This window comes from Neolamprologus brichardi, chromosome 13, assembly GCF_056152115.1.
Source record: "Neolamprologus brichardi isolate AB-2024 chromosome 13, ASM5615211v1, whole genome shotgun sequence".
In the NCBI taxonomy this organism is placed as follows: domain Eukaryota; kingdom Metazoa; phylum Chordata; class Actinopteri; order Cichliformes; family Cichlidae; genus Neolamprologus; species Neolamprologus brichardi.
Window position 1 is genome coordinate 13,954,996 of NC_142116.1, and position 24,353 is coordinate 13,979,348.

At 39.8% G+C, this 24,353-nt stretch overlaps 1 protein-coding gene across 1 annotated transcript in view; it reads left to right on the forward strand.

Annotated features, from left to right (window-relative positions):
- The first annotated feature begins 3,348 nt into the window (after positions 1-3,348).
- Positions 3,349-24,353, forward strand: part of lrmda (leucine rich melanocyte differentiation associated) — a 210,032-nt gene continuing 189,027 nt past the window's right edge. Inside the window, exons 1-2 of the mRNA XM_006783781.3 lie at positions 3,349-3,553; positions 4,095-4,195. Of these exons, the coding sequence (XP_006783844.1) occupies positions 3,512-3,553; positions 4,095-4,195 (143 nt within the window). The 5' untranslated portion in view covers positions 3,349-3,511. The remainder of the gene's footprint in view (positions 3,554-4,094; positions 4,196-24,353) is intronic.

Consider the following 24,353-nt stretch of genomic DNA (forward strand, 5'->3'; position numbering starts at 1 on the left):
CCGAAACCACGCAGACTCTCCCTCGCTCACTCTCTCCGGGAGAGTGGCGGCGAGAGAGTGAGCTTTTCAGCGTGTGGGAGGTCTTAGGTGACGTCACAAAACATGCAGCAGGCAAGCTGGCTGAGCAATGTGCAATGAACAGCAGCAGGCCTATGGCGCTCGCAAACTTTCTAATGTCTCTAAACAGTGAACCACTGTGACCCACAAGTAAGCAGGACTGCGACATACCTCATTAAAGCAGTCAGCTTACTTGTTGCCAAAGCTTCAACTAGAGCAGGACAAACACAGCACTGTGGTGGGAACGTCAGTCTTTGACTGCACATACAAAATTAAGGACTGATAGCCTGTAAGAAAAGTTTATCGTTTTTGTTAATAACAAATAAGTATATATTTAGAATATAAATAATATCCCATCCATAATAATCACGTTTAAATGATCCAGAAAAGAATATTTGACCACAAGAGCATGCATGACTACACTGCATCTGAAACAGTGGCTTGACAAAACTAGCACGGTTCAAAACTAGTATAAAAGATATGTGGTTGTAAATATTTTGTCAGAAACAAACCTTAATTACATAGCACAAAGTTATTAGCAGCTTTTATACAGATATACAAGATACCTACATCAGATAATTTATTAGGTACATCTTGCTAGTATATGGTTAGACCCCGTTTTCTCTTCAAAACTACTTAAATTCTTTGTTGGATAGGCGATGGAAACACTGCTCAAGGATTTTGGTCCAAATAGAAAGCATCACACAGTTCCTGCATATTTGTCAGCTGCATATTCATGATGCAAATCTGCCATTCCACCACATCCCAAAGCTGCTCTACTTGATTGTGATCTGGTGATTGTGGAGGCCACGTATGTACAGTGAACTGTCAAGAAACCAGTTTGAGATGATCTTAGCTTTGTGACAGGGTGTGTTATCCTCCTGGAAGCAGCCATCAGAAGATGGATACACTGCAGTCGTAAAGAGATTGAGAAGGTCAGCAACAATACTTGGGCAGGCTGTGTATCATCCTCTATTGTAACCAAGGGGCCAAAAGTCTACCAAGAAAATATCCTTCACACCATTACAACACTGAGCTGTTGACATAAGGCAGGATAGATCTGTGCTTTTGTGCTGTTCAAACTGAGACTCATCAGTTTAGGCAATGTTTCTGTTGTCCACATTTGGTAAGCCCACACAAATTGTAGCCTCATTGTAGTGACACAAAACTATCTTTTGTGCTCAGGAGCATTCAAGTCAAAGGTAAATCCCAGATCGTTCGTGCAAATGTCTGTCATTGTGTAATGAGACAGTCAGTATCCATACATGTGTTTATATATCAAATTTCAAACAACTGAAAAATTCAAAGATCTTGGTCTTGGAACATATTTCTGTAATATTAGGTTTGGTGCTCCACAGCAACATTCTGTACACAGACCAGTGCATTCTAATATTAAAAGGAAAGCTATTGCAGTTTTTTGTACTGTGGTCTGGACAAAATGATCACAGAATGTTGCAATTTCACAGACCTTTGACACCATGTTTAGTTTTATAACTAGCAGGACAAATGTGTTATACTCCACATCATACTGTCAAGTGGAAGAAACAAAAGGGGTAATTATGAAGTCTGAACAGAGCTTTTAAAATATGGAACAAGCTTTTGGTAATCATTAGACTGGAAAAACAAAATAAATCTATCTGAGAGATCTAAATCTCTGCAAAATTGACAGTCTGGTACATTCTTGACAGTCAGTTGTATCACTATCAAAGTCCACAAAACTGAGATACCAACATGAATGGAAAATACAGAACATTCAGAACAAGGCGCAAACTACTGATTATGCTCAATAACAAGCAGGACAGATTATACTTTGTCACAAAACAGTTCCGAGATGAAACCAAGATGAACTTGGCTAGCATCGGAATGATGGAAAGGGAGGGGTATGTAGTAGGAGAGAAAGGTCTTAAGCTCAGAAGCATACTACATCATCTGTCAAACATGGATGAAGCTAATGTTATGGGATGGGTACATATGGCTGCTAGTGAAACCAGGTCACCAGTGACTGCTCATAGATGCAGCAGGATGAATTGTATGAAGTGTACAGGGTACTGCACTCTCTGCTCAGACTGAATCAAATGCTCCAAAACTGACCAGACAGTGCTTCACAGTGCAAATGGATAATGTCTCAAAGCATTCAAAGAAATTGGATATTCTTCAATGGTGAAGTTAGTCACCTGATCTCAACCCAGTAGTCCGTGCTTTTTCATTTATTGAAAATAAAACTGAATGCAGAACGACTCACAAACAAGCAGCAACGGTAGGCAGATAGAACATCATAAGGGAGGAAACGCAGGATTTAGAGATCCCAATGGGTTCTAGACTTTATCCAGTCATTGCTGTTCATCCAAGTATTAAAAAACAAGCCTCATGCTTGAAATTATATAAGTTTGTCTAACTATTTTTGAGCCTCTGTAAATGGGGTATATGTAAAAAAAAAAAAGGTTATTAAACCCTATTTTTTAAATAAACACTCTGAATTAAACCTAAACGTCTGAACTTCAGTCACATAACAATTGATTTTGAATCTATTAATATATATATATATATATATATATATATATATATATATATATATATATATATATATATATATATATTTTTTTTTTTTTTTTTTTTTTAATTTAATTTTTTTTTTAAAGCCAACGTATGAGAAACACTGAACTCAGAGATAAACATAGCATCATTTATGCAAAAGGAAAAAAAAAAAAGAAAAAGTTGAGTAACTTACCCTTTAAATAAGAAACTTGTCAAGGGCGATGGGGGCAGCACTGAGCCCAATTGTGTGGGAAGAAGATGTTGTCAAGACTTACCATAGATAGTGCCATTTGGAAAACTGACTCAAAATGAGGTTCTTGATTGTTGATTGCTATGTTATAGCTTTACATCCAAAATATTTACATACTTGATGTAACCCCCCAGTAAAGAACCGCCATAACGCTCTGGTTAAAATAGAGGCAGCTTCTCAGACTAACATGGGCAATTAAAATGATTTTACTTCAGGTTTGATCTAATCTCTATTATTGTGTATATGTATGTTTTATTACCAGCATGGCTCTCCACGCCCCCCTCTCCCCCGTATGGTTTACTGAGACCAGGTGTTCTACCTACCTGGACTTCTTTTCCCACAATGTTTCAGTATTTTAGCCGAGAGGCGTGCACACATCCAGTCTGAATCTAATGTTGTCATTAGGAAAACAGTCAGCAGCACTCAAGTTTGATCAGCAACAGCGACCGCGTGCTTCCGCACAACAGCAGGTCAGCTGATTGAAACGGCACGCGGAAACAGTAAAGTCAATTTGAAATCGCCACTAGTTCTCCAAAGCACTCGGTCTTCACCCACAAACACCAGCGCTCAACGTAAACCAAAACGTAACGTCTTTCTTTCGTAAGCGGATTTTTTTTTTTAAGTGCAGTGACTCGGATAGTTAATCTAAAAGCAGTGGGCGAGAAAGATATGGCAAACAACGAGTCGCTGGTCGCATTGAATGGGACTCAGGTAAGTTTGCTTAGGAGAGTGTTTCTCTCAGACTTTGTCCCCTGCTTGTGTAATATGGCACTTTTTTTTTATTTAAGCCCCACTCTAAATAATTTACTAGCGCTGAAGTTATGCTGCTGTGTTTGTTTCCTCGACTTCACTAGAGTCATGTGACACGCTGAAGCTAGCATTACAGATGTGACTTTCGCTTCTTTTACAGCTTCACTGACAAAAATAAACTCTGTAATAAGTAATGTAATAAAGTGTACCCAGTGCAAGGCGGTTTGTTGTAATGTAAGTTCACAGGGGCAGAAGTGAAAAGCATACAGAGGAAAATATTAGTTATCCCTTTGCATTAACAGAAAGACAGGTGTAGTTTAGAAACCATCCGGCTTTACAGTGAGGCATCCTATCCAGCTGTTTTGCCAAGTGTTGCAGTATAAGGCTGTGTATGTTATTCAGATTTAATTAAAAAGTTGTTGTTGGGATATCATGAAAAATGTGTCTGTTCCCCCTGTCAGAGATGCAGTCTTTATATGTCTCTCTTTTTTAATTTTCAAAGATTTCATACATTGGGCACGACTGTAAGGAAATTCCAGAGTTCCTTGGAGAGACCTATGGCCAGTTTGCACGAAGGCTGGATCTGAGTTTTAATCAGCTCAGGTAAGATTAGCAAAGCGCACAACATGTAATCAGCTGCACATCTTCCTACATCTTCCTCTGCCTGCTACTGGGAGACATGCGTCTTCACATCAGGTGCAACTGAATGCGTACCCTGGGTTTACAGGTGGTCACGGTGTCATCAGAAGATCAAAAAGCTGAATGAGTGTTAGGACTGGGCTGGTGCCACGCTGGGGCGGGATAAAAGGCATCATCGATAAATGTGACATGCTAATTCAGGGGCAAATAGAAGAAAAGATTCCTCTGTCAGGACATGAAGGAGCACCTCGTGGCAGCCGCTTCAGAGGGGGCTGCCATTTCAACAGCAGGACTAGCATAGTTGATGTGGCAAGTAAAAGAAAAGAGATGATGGTTATAAGGTGCTTTTGTTTCTGAAGCCCTTTCATGACTGTCAGGCCATGAAGCCATCTCAGTTGGGCCCTTTTCTGGTTAGAAATTGTTGTCTCGAGGCAGTTGTCTGTAGTGGGTATTTGGAGTTTAAATGGATTTATATGGTGCAAAACCTCAATTGAAAAATCTTTTTTAAGGTTCAGGAATATCTGAATGGGCCAACATGAGTTTCTTGGAAGCCCATGATCTGTTATCACAGAATTTACACACACAGTGCAGAGCTCACCTTTACACAGGGTGTTGAGTAAGTCACAGTCCTTGTAAATCTGCTACGGTGGGCAAACAGAGATCTTTAGGTCCTTGGCTAAGCCTGATATACAGAAACCTGTCACACATTTTTCTTTTGTTTGTTTTGTCTAAACATCTGCAACTGGTAAAACAAATATTTGTAGCTGCATTCTCATTACCTTGACCAGCAGTATCCTATCATGCTCTTCATTCAAATATAGTCAGATAATTTGAAACATTTACGTTTTCAAATAGCTAACAGTAGGCAAGATGATACCAAGTGTCCTTTTTGCTTACAATAAATATTTTTTTGATTAGATGACCATACGTGAGGTTCCTAAACCAGTACAATCAGCAAAAGTCCTATATAGTATTACACCTTGTCAGATGACTAAGCATTGTACTGAATACACTGTTTGACACCAATTGTTTTTAGGCGTTACCTCAGAGGAAGGCAAAGCACGTAATCTCTCATAGGGAGCATTATGGCATGAGACTGGAACAACTCTTATGTCTGTGGGTTTTGGGGATATCAAGACGGGCATTATGTGAGTTGCCCTTGAAGCTGTCACGTTAAGAGCTTCATGTTTAAAATGAAATATTTATGACTCAGAAATGACTAATTTATTATTGGTTTTCAGTTCAGCTAATCTCAGATGTCAGATATCATTACTAAACTTCAAAGGGTGGTATGCACAGAGAAGTGGTGCAGAAGTAAGCTAAGCAATACTTGAACCATTTAGGGCTCACGTCTGTGCAATATTGATTGATGGTTTGGTAGTGGAAAAAGTGATGTTATACCATGCTTAATTCTAATGATTTAGCTTTAGATTTGGCTAGATTTTATTTTCAAAGCTGCTTTATTTCCCTCAATTTCTGGGTTCTGGTTCATTCTTGCGCTTGCTGTGAAAATGAGTGTTTGTACAGTGTGTTAAAGCTGATTCCAACAACATTACATGACATTAATATAACAGAACATTAAAAGATGAAAGTATGCATTGCCAACATGCTAGTATTAGTTCCTTCTGGTATCACCATAAACACACATGACCACATTAGAAACTGGATAAACACGTCAACATGTGACAAAGTTGTAGCACCCACTGTTCATTTCCCATTCCCCAGTTCTGATATACAAGAAACAATAAACCACTGATGCATCATATTTTGTGCTGCTGTACAATGTATTGAATAATTTGATAAGGTTATAACCAATATTATTGGTAAAAGTTTCTAAGCACACTTTATAATATAGGAAATCTGCACACCAGATAGGTAAACACTGTTATTTATCTCATAATGATAACATTCAAAATTCTGCTGCTCTTATACGTCAGAGACATTTGTGAATATTGACACCGTGACCTTGTTTCAATGTGAGCTCAAGCAAACCAGGTGTAAACAAATGCACATGTTGGTTAAACTCAGTGGACTACCTTCAGCATCGTGCACTTCTTCATGCTGCTTGACTCAAATCTAGAGGGAGACATTGCCAGAGTTTGTTGTAGCTAATGTGCTTATTTCTGTCAGCTCAATTGACAACACTCATCCAGCAACCTGACAATGAGTCACAACGAGAAGCAAGGTGCTGGCATTGGCTTTAACTGAGTCCTGTGTGGTTTTGTGTGCGTGTAGCGCATATGTTTGTTATTTTGTGTGTGTGCTTGTGGATGTTTGCTTGCGTGCAGTGTTTGCTCATCTGTCTCTGTGAGCATAACTGTGAGTGGCTGGGCAGGTAATGGCAGGATGAAATTATGGTAGTGGGCTGTCACACCTACACCTCTCCCTCTGTGTGCTGTAGTGTCAGCCTGTCTCATCAATGTGTTGAGAACTGTGGCTCACAGTGAGATTTCTGTCCCAGGAAGGGCTTGGTTGGTATTGTGTTGTCCACTTTGTTCCAGGTCAGTTGTGTATACAGTGCTGTGAAGGAGCATGTGCTATGTTGACACGATTTCCCTGCTGTGACTGTTACATGCAGTGTTATCACCCTGGACACACGAGGATTGAAGAGGACATGTGTCTCTGAGTCTCAGGAAGAATCCTAACACTATTACAACGGGGATACTTGTCTTCAGAAATCAGACAAACCATCCTGATGAACAAATCCCAGTTGGGTATCAACAGCCAGTTGTGAAATCTTAAAACTCTACTTTTTCCAGTAAGCCTATTTGATCAATTTAGTTATATATATTTTTTAAAACCGAAGTATAGAGATATACTGACTGACTGAATCGGTCCATTTTCAGTCTTCTAAGCCTGGATCAGGTACTCAGCCTCCAGTATATCCTATTATGAGCTGGTCCGTTTCATGCATGCACGGTGGCACAGACATGTTAAATATCATAAGCTTGGAAACACCTCACTGTGAGTGAAGACACAAAGTTTGCCAAAGTAAACTGTGGGGGAGGTACAAAAAAGATTGTAAAAACTAACCTAATTAGACGCTTCACTCAACTTTGCCTAGCTGAACATTTTAAAGAAGCTAACAAAAACAAAGTAGATAAAGCTATCCAGAGCTCCGTGCCAACCACAGGCAAACATCCTTTGCGTGAGCCTCGGTATGAGCAAAAGATCAAAGTTGTTCCAAAGAAAATTATGGAGACAAGTGGAAAAGAAAAAAAGATTGATGTCCTTTTATTTGGTAAATGTATCCAAATACTGTAAAAGATTTGTTATATAAATCTGCTTTTGTTTGGTAAAGTAAAATATGCCAGATAAAGGTGGGCACGCAGAAACTTTTCAGTTGTTTAGGTGAGAGAAGATCCTTTAATGTACTCCAGCTTGTAAAATTTAATAATTTCTTGTATTATGAAAATTAAAATTGAAGCAAAGTTTCCAAACAAGAGTTATTAAAGTTGTGCAATCACAGTGATTCTTTGAAATACCTTTAAATATTGGAGATACTAGAGACATTTGGTAAATGTCACATGAAACTGTAACTTTGACATTTTTCCATGCATGAGAAGATACCAATGTCTATTTTTCCTTGCAGTCGGTCTCAGTTTTCACAATATCAGAATTTTAAATGTGACACTGATACTCAGGAAAATACTCAATAAAAAAGGGACAAAATTACAAATATATAATGTTATATTTTAGGATTCTCTTAGTTAGGGGAAAAAAACCCATAAACAACATTTTTAGATGTGCTTTTGGTGACATGGCACCATATTTCCATTGCTGATCAAATAGAGTTGGTAACGTATGCTCTCACTATTTCTGTGAGAGCATGGTAGACTTTTCTTTGACTTAATCTTGGACTTAGACATTAAATGGCTGTGTTATTCTGACCAGCAGGAGTGATAATGTTAGCTCCCACATTAATGTTATATTATTATTAGCCATAGCCCCTAGCCACTAACTTAATGACTGCTATCTGTGCAACAATGTAGGAATGTAACCTGTTGCTGAAAGCGTTAGTCAGCGTCGTTTGAACTTATTAGGCGAGGCATTGAATGTCAAGGACGTTAATTTACAGGTAAAAGTCAAGCACTCCACCTCTAAATTTTCTTACCACAAAGATCTTTAATTTAGTCGTTAACCTACATGGGCTCATATCCCTTGTGACCCACTCTATGATCTGAAACACTGACATTACTCTCTGGTATACTTAAAAGTCTAATGTCAGGAGTCGATCTGCTACATAAAATCCGCCAAAGTTTAAATTCAGCCTGCTCTCAAGAATAGGAAGACCATATTGGACTTAGGCACACACATCTACTGTATGTGTGTGTGTGTGTGTGTGTGTGTATGTATGCAATGTGTGTGCCTCTGTCTGTGGGGGTATGTGCTCACCCAGGCCATGTTGGTGATGGCAGGCGTTTTGCATTTTAATGACAAATCAAGTATGCTAACTTGCATTTTAAAACGAAAGTGCTCTAAATGTCGCACGGCTGTCAAAATGAGATGTAAGTAGTCTGATGAAAAGAGAACAAAGAAGACAAAGTAGGGAGGCCTAGTACACTGAGAAATGAAATAAAACCTTGTATGGCCTGTCAACTGTGTCGTTTTATATTCATATCTAAGAAACATTATAGTATTACTCCGCTGCTCAAGCCTCACTCATCTGTCTCTTTTAATTCATCACAGGGGCCGCTCTGTCTTTCAAGTTGCTGTATGTCAACACTGGAAGGGGCCTTCTAATTGACAAATGAGTGTCACAGACATCAAGTGTTCCTTTTCTATCCACGATAGGTAGACTCTGGTTGTTTGATGGTTTGGGGAGGAGGGATGAGGGGGTCTGTTATTGGCAGAAGCCCAGTAAGAGGCTTTAGACTGGGCCCAGAATGAGAAGTGACAACAGGAAGAGAGCCTGTCATTGTCTTGCCTAAGTGTTCAATCTGCAGAGATGCTGGTATGCAGATAAAGTGTCAGTTAGGAGGAGAGAATATGAAACATTGGCAGTATGAAGTCCTCAAATCACTTAACTGGGAGCAGCGTGTGTGTGTGCCTGGTAATAGTGGTGGCGTACTCTGTTCTGCTGAGGAAATATATTCCATATCTGATCCATCAGGCCTGTTTAGGCCGATATTCTAGGATAACCTGATCTATGTCTCATAAATTACAAAGTACGCAGAGCTCTCCCAGTGCAAAGAGATTTAAACCGGATAGATGAAAGGGACACGGTCTGGAAGGAAATAACTTATTCATATGAAGGACATTGATATTTCGTATCCTTCTTTGGTACTAATTTAAACTAGAATTTTTTTTAAATGATGTACTACTCCTGGGAAAGTCGCCGGATGACATAGCTTGTCTTTTTCCTCCATCTCACCAATTTGAGGTTGCGATTGCTGCAAACACTTTTCTCTCTGTTAACGGACAGTTAAAATGATGCCAACAGAAAGCCAGGGTAGAGAAATGCACACAAGTCATGGGCAATTAGTTTAATCAAAGTCATATGTTTGGTACGTGATCGCTTAAGTCTTTTACATGAGGTTATATTTTGGACGGTCTTAATTATAATGCCTTTGGATAGATTTGAAATGATTATGGTTTAAAGAACTTTTATCTCTGCAAGTTATGCTTTGCATGAGGAAAATTACACAACGTTATGGTTTCACTAATGGCTCAATCCACAGTGGTGACATGATCATCGTCCCTGGCTCAAACCAACACACCGCTGAACAAATGCCATACTAATTCAAACTTTGGATACACTTAAGTCAAGAAAATGCTAAGTTACACTGACTTTCATCTTTACTTTGAAAGAGAGTAGATGTACTTCTTGCAACATACTCACAACTGTCACAAATCTCAACTGTGCACTGCTGATTGGCTCTTTGGAGACAATCGTGGGACAACTCACTTTTTCATATTTGTTTTTTTAAATGTCTTGAAATGTCAGGATTTTTTGAGTGACGTACTTCTCTCATATTTTGTGGAGTCCTTATAAAAGGTCATCCTTCCTGCTGGCTTTTGAAAAGTTGTTGTGGTTTGTTTTGGTGCCATCCATTTTTTGAGGAAGTTGTGAGCATTACCATGGAGATAAACCACTGGCAAACCTCCTAGTTCATTAGAAATCCCCCTTCCTCCAAAAACAAAACAAAAAAGAAAAAGAAAACACATCCTCTTAGGACGAGTTTGTGTCTAATTTTTTTTATCTCGCTTTGAGTACTGCAAAACAAAGTTGGTTTCAAACTGCAGTTCAGTGCTGCACCTCCTGTGTCGACAGGGAAATGCAGCTCTGCTCACGTTGCACCCTCAGTGCACACTTGAGGCGTTCGGAAGAATCTGGCTTAGCTCCTGGCCGTATTGGCCCTTCTTCTGCTGTAGTATACAACAAAGTTGTAGCGTTCCTGCTACCGAAAGTGCTCTGATTGATTTAGGTGTGGGGTGGTTCCCAGGTGGAGCGTGCAGACAACAGGATGCATATCACCCGGCTATTTACTGTGAATTCTGCAGACAATGATCACATGTGCTCCAACTGACATTACACAAACTTTGTACTAGGGAGCTGGCAGGATAAAGACCATTTAATGTCTGATCTGACTGATCCAGACATTTGTTATCACTTACAGCTCAGCCGGGTAGTGTCTAGAAAAGATCTGGGCTGCAGTGGCTCTGGTGTAACACAGCTGAGTAGCTAGTCAATCAGCTTGCAGCTGGACAGTTCCTTTATCCTGGGTACAGGATATATAGTATACAGTAAATCTTTATCTCATTGTTAAAACACAACAAAAGACAGACAGAACCATCAGTGTCAGGAGCTGCCGTCAGCCTTTCAGTGCATTCCTTCTATCTAAAACCATCTTGTGCTTAAGGATTCTGAATTGAAGGGAACATCTTTATGTTCCTTTTGTTCACATTATATACACTGGGCAGTGATGCCATTCCTTTTATGACTGCGTCACATTTTTTATTGTATATCCCAAGACGGATGGCGTGCCACTGACACAGAGATTTACAGGCCTTCAGCTTGCAGTGGCAGGGCTTTAGAAGGGCCTGCTGACATCTAGCCAACACTTTGGAGGAGGAGTATAAAAGCTGACATTTTATTGGCTCTAAGAGGGAAGGAGAGAGAGGGAGAGAAGGGTTGGGGGCAGGGAGGGAGGGAGGGTGAGAGGAAAGAAAGGAAAAGATATTCTGTTTCTTTACTTTATATTTTTCAGTACTGCCAGCTGTCACGGGGAACTTACTAAAAAGATGGGATTTATTGGGTATTATTTAGAAACCTGTCAGTGGTAATGACTACAGCTATGATTTCAATTATCACCCACTAAATATAGCTTAATTCACTGCCTTGCTGGCTATAATGAGCCACCCTGACATCATTTTTCAAAAATTCGATACCATGCTATTTTAATATTTTATGTTGACCACTGATTTAATTTTCCTCCCTGGTGCTTGGCATGTGGCAAGTTGGATGGTCAAAGCTATTGAGTTCAAAGCTATCCATGGGATATATTTTTTCCATTGACAGAAATCCAATTAGTTTTAGTACACAGTCTGGCTGAATAAAAAGGGTCTTAAAATCCACAATATGTTTCCTTAGTGTTTTAGCAGAGTGCAAAGTGATGGATCTTTATGATTTAAACTGATGGGGCCCAAGTGGACATGCTCCCTTTTCTACTTTGGCAAGTGAAAAACAAACTACCCATATGTCTTAGTCATTTTGATAGGCATAGCAGAGTCTTTTGATATTGTGTAAACATCCGCTGTAAAGTGCATGCACTGGCTAAGATCTTGACTCCTACATATTTAAACACTTATTAAATACTTTACAACCGCTACACAAATTCTGCCGAAACACCATGTAAATATGAGAGAGGGAAAAAGTCAGATGTATAATTCATTAGTGACATGTTTAGTAAGTAGACCGTTTGGGGAGAGTTAATGCGTACTCAGGTTTTGACATGAGGGTGTGCATTTTTAAGCGAGCATTAAAAGGAAGATGATTAGGACTGGCGTTTGGCTGTCAATAACAAGCTCGCTGCTTGAAGTTGATGATACGGGGGAATTTTGATAATGTAAAGCTGATTCCTTTTCTCGAGTCTTCTCCCTCTGTGACATATGTTTTATAGTACATAACACATGTACAAGTCATTTAGGATAGCCTCCAACAGTTAGGATCTCTCCATGTGTGCTTTGCTTTCTTCTAAAAAATGGAAAATCACACTACTTGAGACATGACCTGTGTCTCTTTAAAGACATAACTCAGGCACTGTTTATGTTCATCCCATCACATTTAGCTATCTCCCAGATTGATGATGTAAGCAACTGGAAGGCATGGAACATATTAAAGCAGAGCAGGGAGAGCCATACTTCTACTTCCCTTGGCTGAATCCCAGATGTGAAAAAGAGAAAAAGTAAGGGGGGGAAAAACGGTTTGGAGCCTGTTTTGGATGATGAACAAAGGAGCTTGCTTTAGTATGGCCTAGGCAGTTTTGGTCGCTTCATGGCTTTCAATCTCCCACAGTCTTTCCTAGAAGGCCCAGGGGTGAAAAGTGAAGACAGATACATGGCTGTATCCATGCCAAGATTTTAGAGGATGATGGCAGTTTTTGCCGTGATTTGAATTTTAGGGGATGATTTTTTAAGAGGGCTGCGTGATAAATGTTGTCAGTAGATGAATAAATCCTGTGACCATAAAATGCAGTTGGAGGCTGTTGGCGGAGATGGCAGCTCTCAAAGGCCTCGCGATTACTAACAGTCTGATCTTGCATATTGGCGAAGACGAGGGATTAATCTTATAACCCCTATAATTTGAGTCCAGTTTAATCGCAGTTCACCACTCCTGGTGTGATAAACTTTGCCTTATTTGCTTGTTCTGCAGTTGCAGAACCGGCTTTGCGGGTGAGACCTTTTCCTGCACTCCCGCAAAACACTTAAACCGTCCCTGGCCGTGGACAGCTGTGTCACATTCTCAGCACAGCTGTATCTCATTTCCTGTATCCATTTTAGATAAACTTACTCGCATCTTTCACAGCTTTCACTTTTAAAAACCACCGACTGTCCTTCCAAGCTGCCATCCCAAGAACTTGGTCAGACGGGAAGATTTTTCCGAGATAACGGTCCCCGCGCTCTCGCTCGGCTGCGCTCTTGTTCTCCCCTTCCTCTTTGTGCTCGTTCCATTTGTGAAGCATGAAGAATAAGTTTAGAAAACTGTAGCTGGGACTGGGTTCAGAAATCAAGGGAAAGCTGTGGTTCTTTTAAGGTTACATCTGACATCCATCAGCATGGAAATATGTTTTAATGGTCAGGCAGGCTGCAAGACATCAGTAAGCTGTTGCCTCACTTTTCCACCCAGGGATATATTGAGATAAGAAACAGTGACGGCATGTTTCATGTCCATGCTGCTGACATGTCTGTGCTGGAAAACTACAAGGAGAAACCCTTACATTTTGGGGCCAGCAGGCTGCGTAGTACAGTATCCTTATTCTCTGTTTTCCCTCTTAAAACATTGTTTATCCATAAGGATAAATGCAATGACTCCCATCACACTGGTTCCACTGCAAGCTGCTGACTGCACTATTAGCTGACAGTATGATTATGTGAACAACAGACCAAACAGTCTTCTGATCTCCTCTGTCTGTCCAGACGTTTGGTGATGTTTAAGAGTTTATCCCCACTGGTAATGGGGAGATAGCTTTTGTACTGGGGGCACTGTAGAGTTTCTTTATTTTCTCCCTCTGTCTGGATCCCGGACCCCTGGGTCCTCTAAAGCTCAGAACATGTCTGTACTCAGATGTTTCAAAACACCAAACAGCAGAGGATGAGTAGGAGAAGAAGGAGGCAGAGGAGGAGGAAGAAGGTATAAAGGAGAGACGAAGGGAAATGGGAGGAGGGTAAGGAATCCTCACAGGGACAAAGTGCACATGTACAAGCAGACCAGGCAGAGAGGCCCAACAGGGTCTATAGACTTGTGATCTGAGGGCCGTTTGTGTGTCAGTCAGATCAAAGTCTGTGGAAGAGTAGGAGAAATCCCTTTACCTTTTCTGACTATGGAAACCCTTATTGGCAGCTCGGCTGAAGGAGGGGGATGATAACAGGGAGCTGCAGTGAAATGCTCTACTTGTGATGGTTTTCATTGTTTTTGTTTCGCTTCGAGTAAAACACAAATCCTTCCTTGGGCAGTTTTATTCATGCAGCTGTAGGGTCGGTGTTTTGGATATCTTAAACATGTGCATGGACCATTGTTTTGTCAGTATTTTATGACAATATTAGTGTTAAGACTGCAGCTTCTGGCTGCAAATTCTGCATTTTGCACGAAACTGCCGTGCTGCTCGGTGCTTTATAAATGTTAAGTTTTTATATTTAAAAGGAAGACGGTTGTTTTCATTGTTTCTTTCAAGAGAAGATTGGTCGGTTGATCATAAATTGTCTCTTTTTGTGCAAGGAAACACAAGAAATTATGCCACAGTGTCAGACTAAAGAGCATGCAGCAATGTGAATTATTCAAATGAAAGCAAAATTCAGATCACGGTGTCAGTGATTTAAGATGAAAAAATATGGTATTTCTTTTTTACAGGTCCTTTAACTTTCACTTCTAACTCAAGAGTAATAATAAGTAATAAAAGTTGAAGCTATTTCCTTGTTTAAGATGATAGATTAGTTCATTTTTAATGCATGTGATTCCTGCTGCAAAAGGACACTTTGGTTTACAATTAAAAGGTCTCTTAAATTGAGATTAGTCAGTAACAAAAAGAAACAAAAAGTGACAAATAAAAGGCAAAAACATGACAATACAAAGGACCTCTTTGTTATGGTGTATTTTTTTGTATTAGCTTGCTTGGGAACATATCATATGCATATCCTGCACATCTAGGTGTTTTTTTTCATATAGAAACACCTGCTGAAGATAAGATAACAATAATGCCATGCGAAAAATGTACACTATACAAGGTATATAGAAATATCACTTTAATATAAGCATACATGATACAAAAGATACAGTTTGATATTTTTAAATGTCTGGTAGCAGCAAAGTAGAGTGGAATATTGCATGGTGGGTAAAAATCAGGTCAAATAAATAAAATAAATACATCTAACACTGCACATTATCTGTTTCAGTTTTATACATGGATAATAGGTGGTCAGGTTGAAGTTTGAACCAAGTTCAGCATACAGCATATATATGTGTATATATATAGAGAGAGAGACACACACACAGCTGTTCCTTCCAGAGAATGCCACACACTCTGCCACTCCTGCTAACCCCCTCATTCTGGGAATGTGTAGTGAGTGTATCCTTCCATAGGCCTGGCTGTTTAAATTAATTATTAGTTTTATAGCGAACCCCGAGGCCCTGCACAGGCAGCTAATCCCTGTAGAGGGCTAATCCGACCCCACGTTACAGAAAATCAATGCTGGTCTTTGGTGTAGGCATGCCATCAGGGCACGGGGACACATGTCAGACAGGCCTCCTGATTTTTTCATGAGGTGTGTTTTTGAAGTGGTAAAGCCAGTGGAGGATGCTCGAGGTAGCCAGAATTTAAAAGAATATCCGGAAGCGATAAAAAAGGCTTGTATGACCAACTTTCTCTTGGGGTGCTAGTGATGCAAGTGTGTGGTTTTTTTGGTGAATTATTTTAACTGAAAGCAGATATGGAGATGCATGGAGAGAAGTTGTGCTGTCAAAAAGTTAGTATACATTTTAAAAAAACAAAATCCATATTTGCAGCCTGAGCTAGATGTTTTTGATTAAGGTAATAATAATATTGCTAAAAGCTATAAAACTATTAAAAAGATTTATGTAAGTACACAAAGTAATAACACGACACCAACTCCCTTAGTGTTTTGTAGGGCTTTTATGGTAACTCTTACCTGTCAGGGCGTGGGCGCAGTTCCTCTGGGGGTGTTCTGGCACAACACGGGACTTTGGCAACGTATCCTTTGGGTCCTTTGGTTTTCCTTTGGTAATTAGGCTTGTTGCAGCACATTCCCTGCGTAGTGGATCAGATTGGGATGTGGGGAGTTCAGTAGAATTTGTGGCTCTGCTTTTAGGAGGCACCATTACAATGGTAGGGTGCGCTAGCTAGTCTGCAACAGCGTTTAGCTGGATAGCAGATGTAAATGTTGGGACCCAAAGTAACCCAGAAGAAGACTTTGCTTTGTAATTCTCATAAGATGTCATTGGTTTTATGTTTTGGCTGATGGGTCTATAACACAAACACACAATAGTATATGTCTGTGTTACAATGGCCTTCTGGAAAACTGATGACAGATGTGCGCGGTGGTTGGGTATCCTGCAGTCAACAAGGTTTTGAAGGGATTTGGTTTGCGCTGAGTGACTGCAGAGCATGTCAAGTAGTTTGAGTTATGTCGTGTTTGCTATTTTCACTGGTTTGGTGGCTGAGGATTGGTGCCAGCGGAGTCTCGCTGTAAACATCAGCCTTGATTGTTTGCCTGATAATTTGATGAAGGGAAGGGATTGAAGTAGTCATTTTGAAAATGTCAATTTGTGTCTTTCTAGTAATAAATCTTTTCTTATGACCCAAAATGAGAACATCCTATTTTGTCTTGGCAATGATACAGACAGTCTGTGATTTGAGATCAGTTTAATATCTTGTCAGATTTGATCCATAGTAAAAAATTGAAACCACCATTCATTTTCTTTTTCTCTGTCAGGGTTTAATACCATTCAGAGACGATATGAATATTTCTCATTCCTCAGTCTCATTTCATATTCTCAACTGCCTGTCAGTAATTGGAGGAGAGAGAGAGAGAGAGAGAGATGATCTGACCCAGTCCCCTACTTTTTTTTTTTCCACCTCTCTTTCTGCCTATTAGTTTTGGCTTACCAGCTTTCTCTCTCCCACACACACACACACACACACACACACACACACACACACACACACGGAGACTGGCAGCTGAAGATAATAGCTTTCATAATGTGTGGCGCTTCATTCCAAGCTATTTTGTGTTTCTCTTTATGACAGAACAAAAAAATGTCGAGCCCAGATAGTCTATTCATTTCCTCTAGTGGGAGATTAATGAGATGAACACTGCCGTCTCGTGCCTTTTGTGACAGGCTTCAAAGTCCCTGTACAGGAGGACCTGCGTCTGTTCATCTGTAGAGTTCACACACAGGCTGGCTTTTATTTCCGTTTACAGTGTAGCAGTCGATTAGGGAGGCTACCCCGTGATCCAAACTATATGCTGCAATTATCTTAGACATAGATAAAGTGATCAGATATGCTGTGCGCTTTCTTCGCGGTAGTGAAGTCACTCAGCAAATGTTTTAAGCATCTACGACATCTGACCTAAACATAGTTTGCTCTGGGATTGAATTCATGAAGTGGAGCCTTTGTGAGCGGACTGTGGCTATGGTGAGGATGCCACTTGAAAGGATGTGGCGAACACAGAAATCCTTGTGTGTTATCACGAGACGTTTGGGTTTGACCATTTGGATTTCCTTCCTATTTAAAACGGAGTAAAGCATTCAATCTTATAAACTAAATATAAGGATCTTAATGCATCACTACTACTTTTATTTATGTCAGTCCATACACAAATGTCTTGATTTATCCCCCTTTTTTTTTTTTATTTGGCTTCCAAGGAGCCAGACTGTCTTGTATTTCATTTAATGTGGTCAAGAGCATTAGTTCCTCAGGCTTTCTAAAGGTCTTTCTGAAGTTTTTCTTTGGATACTGGCTGCATTTTCAGAGGAATGCTTTTTTTGTTTGCTTGTTTGTTAAACTATTTGACACTGACCTATGAATCACCCAAGCATTTCAGGCATAAAAACCCAAGGGATGAACCAGTGTTGTGGCTACATATACAAAAGAACCCATTTTTAATTGTATCTTTAGGCACCTTGTTATTAGCAGCCTGTAAAACAAACACATCCCACATTCCCCTTTTTTAGATGAATTTCCAAAACATGTCAGATAACAGTTTTACAGAAATAAAATAGTATTTCTGCACCCGCAAGGTGATTCTCAAACTTGAAAACTTGACACATCTCAGCATGGTGTGTAGTGGAAATTGGTGGAGGCTGAGGCATACCAAATTACCCAAGAACTGGGATGAAAATCAGTCGTAACAAGTCTTATGGAGGGATTACATCAAATTTGAAAAATTTGGCTCAAATTGTCATCAGTGTGTGGACGGTAATGTATGTATGACAGGTAGATATGACAGATAGAATAAAAGGCAGCCAACACCCAAAAAAGAGCATTAAAAGTCTTTTAAGACTGTTGGAGAACTATTTCTGAAGACTACTTAACGAAATCACAAGAAAGCTGCCTAATAGAGTTCAGGCTGTGTAGAACAATAAAGATAATCAGACCAAATATTAACTTACAGGCTTGTTAGAACTATACATATCTCTGTTTTCACCTGATGTACTGTGTACCATTTATGTTTGCAGATGTTTTAAAAAAAAAAAATCACTGCATCTCTTTCCCATTTAGCAAAATATAAAGAACTGAACAGCGACTCAGTACAGTACATCCACTTTACATTTTTCTGATACTTATCAGTAAAATATCAAAACCTTAAATATTGTCACATGTTGGAATATCAACTCAACCTGGCCGTTTTCACGTTGAATAGATTTCTCCCAGACAAACATAAGACCTATGATGATGGGTAAGAGACATTTGCAGCTGTTTCTCTGCTACTACCACACCATGTAGGCCTATTAAATGGCAGTAAAAAAAATCTCTTGTGATAGAAGCAGCTGGGCCACTTTCGTATCATATGACGATCACAACAAACAAACTGAAAATATATCAGTTGCCGTAACTCTCTTTTACCACAAGATATCCTGTAGGCTACTTATTTGGACCTTTAGTGCCTATTAATCTAAAATGTGGTTTCTAACGCTTCCATTAATCCTGTTTGCACAGAAGGATGTAATGTTTTACAGCTAAAACTGCTTCTTTTACATTAAAAAAGATGGGGGACTGAGAGCTGACAGTAAACTGGTTACTTAAGTCCATGTAAAAGTGGTGACTGTCACTCACTGCTTCTCCCATTGTGCTGTGATTGTAGTGTAGGCTTGTGGAGAGTTAGTTATCCAAATACCAGCAGTGCATAGTCTCTCATTTGTTTTCATTCACTTTATTATTTCAACTTTTTTATTCACGGTGTCAGACGTGTTTGCAAGGGACATTCGAGCTTCATGTCAAAAAACTCCTCCAAAAGCGAGACAGCTAAGACGGATTTGGAGGCGAGGCAAAAATCCCTTGTTTGTCTAAATTTTTTGAATGCCACATTTTTATCCAGGCTGCCGAGTGCGTTGCATTTAACATATCTTAAAACTTTGCTGATTTTTTTCCAGGCCAAACTTCCTCTGGCAGAAATTAAAAAATAACTTCCCAAACTGTGACAAACGCAAAGCATTTCTCTGAATTGCTTCTCAGAAAAATATATATATATTCTTTTTTTAAATATCAGTTTTGCTGTAACCACAGAGCTCTTATGGTAAACCACCCACGTGTTGATAAAGACAAAAAACTAATGGCAATTCCCATTTGATGTCTACACGAAGTTCTGGGGGAAAGTAAAATAAGACATTTTGGAAAAACATTCCTTTTTCTGTACACAGAGCAGAGTTGTGTGTTTGCTCTACATGGCTTTGATTAAAGGTTTTGAGAGAGAGGAGACATTTCTTTTGCTTTATGGCTCTCATTGCCAGCTTGGCAGCAGCACTAGCATTTAAATGCCCATTAACAACCTTTTAACTGTCAAGATCTTTTGAAATATGGATATTTGCTTTCCTCGCTGCTTCAGAGCCACCAAAATTACTTTTAATAGCACAAGTGTTGAGCTTCATGAGCGGTAGGCTAGCTGCATGCCATTCTCGTGCAAAGGGGGTTTGCCAACGATGCCTGATTAGGAGTGCAAGGGGAGATTAATAGATGTTTCTTCCCCTCATTTGTTATCACTCTTTTAGCGCATTGACTGACTACGGCGTGTGATAAATAGAGGGAAGCCTCTGCATTTCCTGAGTGTGACACTATCTATCTACTCGTCAGCCCAGCTCTGTGTTGATGTGATGTCTCCTCTGACAGCACATCCAAAGTCAGCTTCCTAGTCCTGGGCAATTTCAGCTGCTGAGGGAAAGGTGTTTGGGATCTGCATTTTAATCCTGGCCTGTTTAATGTTTGCCCCCTGACAATCTGGGCCAGACATCATTTTAATGGTATGTACAGTGATAAAGCCAATAAAATGTCAGGATGATTGATAATCTGAGCATTATAGCAATATGACTTTCCAGGTCTCCTCTGCGCTCCAATGATGGTTTCCAAATTGAATTCTTTAGGCGTGCGCGTGTGAACCTATGCATGCACATTCACATGGTATGCATGCGTGCGCGTTTGCTACACCTTAGGTGAGGGGAAGAAATCTTGTTAGTTTCTAGTGAATCGGTTTTTAGTGCTTATGCAATACATTGTTTCCAAAATAACAAACCACATTGGCTGAATAGATTATCTCTGGGTTTTTGGCCTGCTTACTGTATTTGTCTAGAAATTGTGTATCGGAGTGGGGGACAATTATAAGGATGATTACCATATTTCTTCAGTTAAATAAATGATATGAAATCTTGCTTTCCTCTCTGTGTCAGAAACTGTAAATGTATGAACTAGGCGGGCGTGTGTTTCATATCAAAGCCGGCTTATTTTTGTCTACTGGGGATAGTTGAGGGGAGAGGATGCCGTTCATATCTCTTGACTTATGAACTTGTCCAAACACAGGTGGACATTGAGACTTCACAGATGGTGGTGAAGCAATGAAGTGTTGGAACAGCGTGTATAATTAAGCCTTTGCCTTTGATTGTTACATTTTGTAATGGCCTAAATATGTTACTTCTTTTTTTTTTATTTCCTATTTTTTTTTATATTCAGAGTTGCTCTTTTTCCCCCTTTTTATTTTTTTAGACTGGATTCCTAGGAGGAGATCACAGCTCTGGTTCATTGATTTATTGGTTGCTATTTGCAAACCAATAGTAATCGGTTGGAGATTGACACACATGCGCTTGCAGTGCAGTCACTGTCTCTTTGGACCTGTGAAACAGCTCGTTCTATCTTCGGCAAAGTCAGAGCAGCACTGCCTCTGACTGGCAGTCATGGAAAGCTCTTTGTTTTATGTAAATGGTGATTGATGACATGTCTGGCACAGCCTGCAGTTTTTGACAAAAAGTATTGATGGCTGCTCTCAGTAAAGTGTTAGTCCAGGTGACAGAGCAATCCATTTTAAGATGAATGCGAAACAGAGAGATGGAAAGTAAGAGAGAGGGAGAAAGACAAAGTGAGGGAGAAAGGCTGAAAGAGGAAAATCATCAGCACTTTCTGGAGCGAGTTATGTATTTGTAACTCTAGTTCTGTGATCACAGGCTTTCAAATGGAATATGCGCTAACACAAGCACACACACAAGCAGATATTTTGCTTTGATTAATGAGGGTCACGCATGCCACGGCTCCACACTGTTTATGATTTTTATTTTTATTTTTATTTCACTTTAATTAACATGAGGTCTCATTTTCAAGAGCCACCTCAACAGAAAATGTTGAGCTTGTGGTTGGGTAGTTGTTAGTTGACACTAAGAATGCATTACCATTTCCCACAGCTTGGTTCTCTTAGCCATTTCCTAATGACTAATTTTCTCTTTCTAATGATTGGAGGTTCACGAAGGAGGACATGAGGATGGGTGTGACAGAAGAGGATTTAGGAATAGGGTGAGATGGAGGCAGATGATCGGCTGTGGCGACCCCTAAAGGGAGCAGCAGAGATTCTGTACTTACTCAGTTCAGTTCCTGCTGCAGAAAGTTAAAGATGAATCTGCAAACTGAACAAGGTTCTGTAAATAGGATGTACAAAGCAGGGCATGAATTACTGATTTAAAGTTGTTTTTTAAGACTTATTTGCAGGTAAAGGCATGTAATTATTTTTTAAAGTACTTTGTAAAAATATGACTAAGCCCTTCAACTTTGTTTAAAATCCTTCTCAGTAGATTGACTTTGATGTTTATTGTCACTTTCCTTCAGAAACATATGACTTCTACTGAGACTAAATGCTCCTGTAGGTTACATTGATAAACTAAAGGCAACAAAGCAAGCGAAAAATCAGGTCTTTCCTTCTAACTTAGAAGCCATCTTTGTTATTTTTTCTGCAGTAGTTCTGTCGCTGATTTCTCCTCCAGTGATACTTTCTCTGTCTTATACATGAAGCATCTCACACATTTTCTTTTAATTTTTTTGGTCCCATTATCCATCCATGCAATGCAAAAGCAAAAGTTAAGACTGAGGAGAAAGCCTAATACAATCTATTAGGTTTTTAGTAAAGACTATTGATAAATCTGGATGTTTCTACAGTTGAAGGAAGGCACCTTTTCTTGTACTGCCCCACATTCTGAGTATTTTCAAATGTAGTACTAAAATAGGCCATGCATGTTTCGTCAAAATATGCTTGTCTGTCAGCTTGGGCTCATTTAGTGCCAGTGGGAGTCCCAAGATTTTATATCCACTGGATTTGTTTGAATTGGAAAATTGGTCCAGGATCCACAGGGGCAACTCCATCTACTGTATTCCAGCTCCTCTTTGACTTTAGGATGATGAATGTGAATTTACATTTGCTCCCTATGCTCTCACGCTTTACTGTAATGTAATTTCACTAATGGAGCCACAATCACAGAGGTGTTTACTTCTGAGTTTAAGTAGTGAGGAATATTCAGTGGGTTAGCCAGCTAGAAACTGTAGATATCAGACCAAAAAAAAGTCTGCCTATATGAAAAAAGTGTATAACACAAACTACTACAAGAATGGACCTGGTGCTGATGTGCGTCTGACAAAACCAGATTTAACAGATGCTTCAAGGGGACCTTAACCCATGAAATCACGCTGTCCTGCATCCAGAGCCCCACCCTCTAACTGCTGTATAAATAGATTCTCGTGACAGGGTAATTCATCTCTGGCCATGAAAACATCAGCTTTAAAAGACAGCTCGCTGAGACCCTGTGCTTGTTAGGGGCCAGATCAGCAGACCAGATGCCTGGGATGTAAACTCATGAAGAGAAGATTAATTTATCTGTCATCCCTGACTTTGACAGTTGTTGTAAATTTGACTCTGGCCCCTGCACACGGAAGGGAGGAGGGGGAAGAAATGAGAGATGAGTAAAGATATGGAGAGGAGTGTGAAGAGGGAGGATGACATTAACGAGGGAGGGGTAAGGTAGGGGTGAGCGTGTGTCAAAAAATTTCAAACATACAGTATTGACAAGTGAACTTACTCACTCGCTGCTGGTGTGCACCTGGACTCCATCCGAGGCCCACCTCTCCAGATGATGGGTTTGGAAACCTATTGTTAGGGAAAATTTTGGCAGTGATTTCTCTCAAAAAGCACCCTGCCTCTTTACCATTTTTTCCCTACTGCTCTTTTCAGGATGGTTGCCTCATAAGGCACACTGGAAAATGAGTAGTGGTGGTGTCAGGGAAGCCATTTGGGGTCTGATTGATGGTAGCAGGCGAACCACAGCGGCCATGTTCTCTGATCTCCCAATGTGCAGGCCATGCTTGGCGCACTCTGAGAAACAGGAGAAGTTCTTTTTTTTTAAGTTAATGCCACAACCAGACACATTGGGTTGTATTTCTCGTCACATCTCTGTCAGTGTTTCAGAAAATAGATGACAAATTGGGATGAGTGGAGTGTTTATCATTAGAGAGGAATATGACCTGGCTTTTGATGGAACATACAAAAAGAGTAATGATGCAATAATCAAATTATTACTCACTGTGAGACAGATAATGTGTCTACGATTTATCTTTTCACTTAAACCGACAGTTTTAATCATAATGCAGCTGACATATATGCATTCATACGAGCTAGATTTTAATGTCATGCAGAGGTCTTTAGATTTACAGCATGTCTACCCAGATAACGCCATGTTCTGCACATCATGCATATCAGACTGTATTTAAATTTATGTTGTCCGACTCCTTTTTCCCACAAATCTTGATGCCAACTGTTTAATCAAGGTTTTTGTCGAGCTGTAAATGTGAATGTAGTTGTAACAAAAACTTGAAAGCGAAAATACAAGACCGATTCACTTCAGAACCCCCTAAACATTTAACTA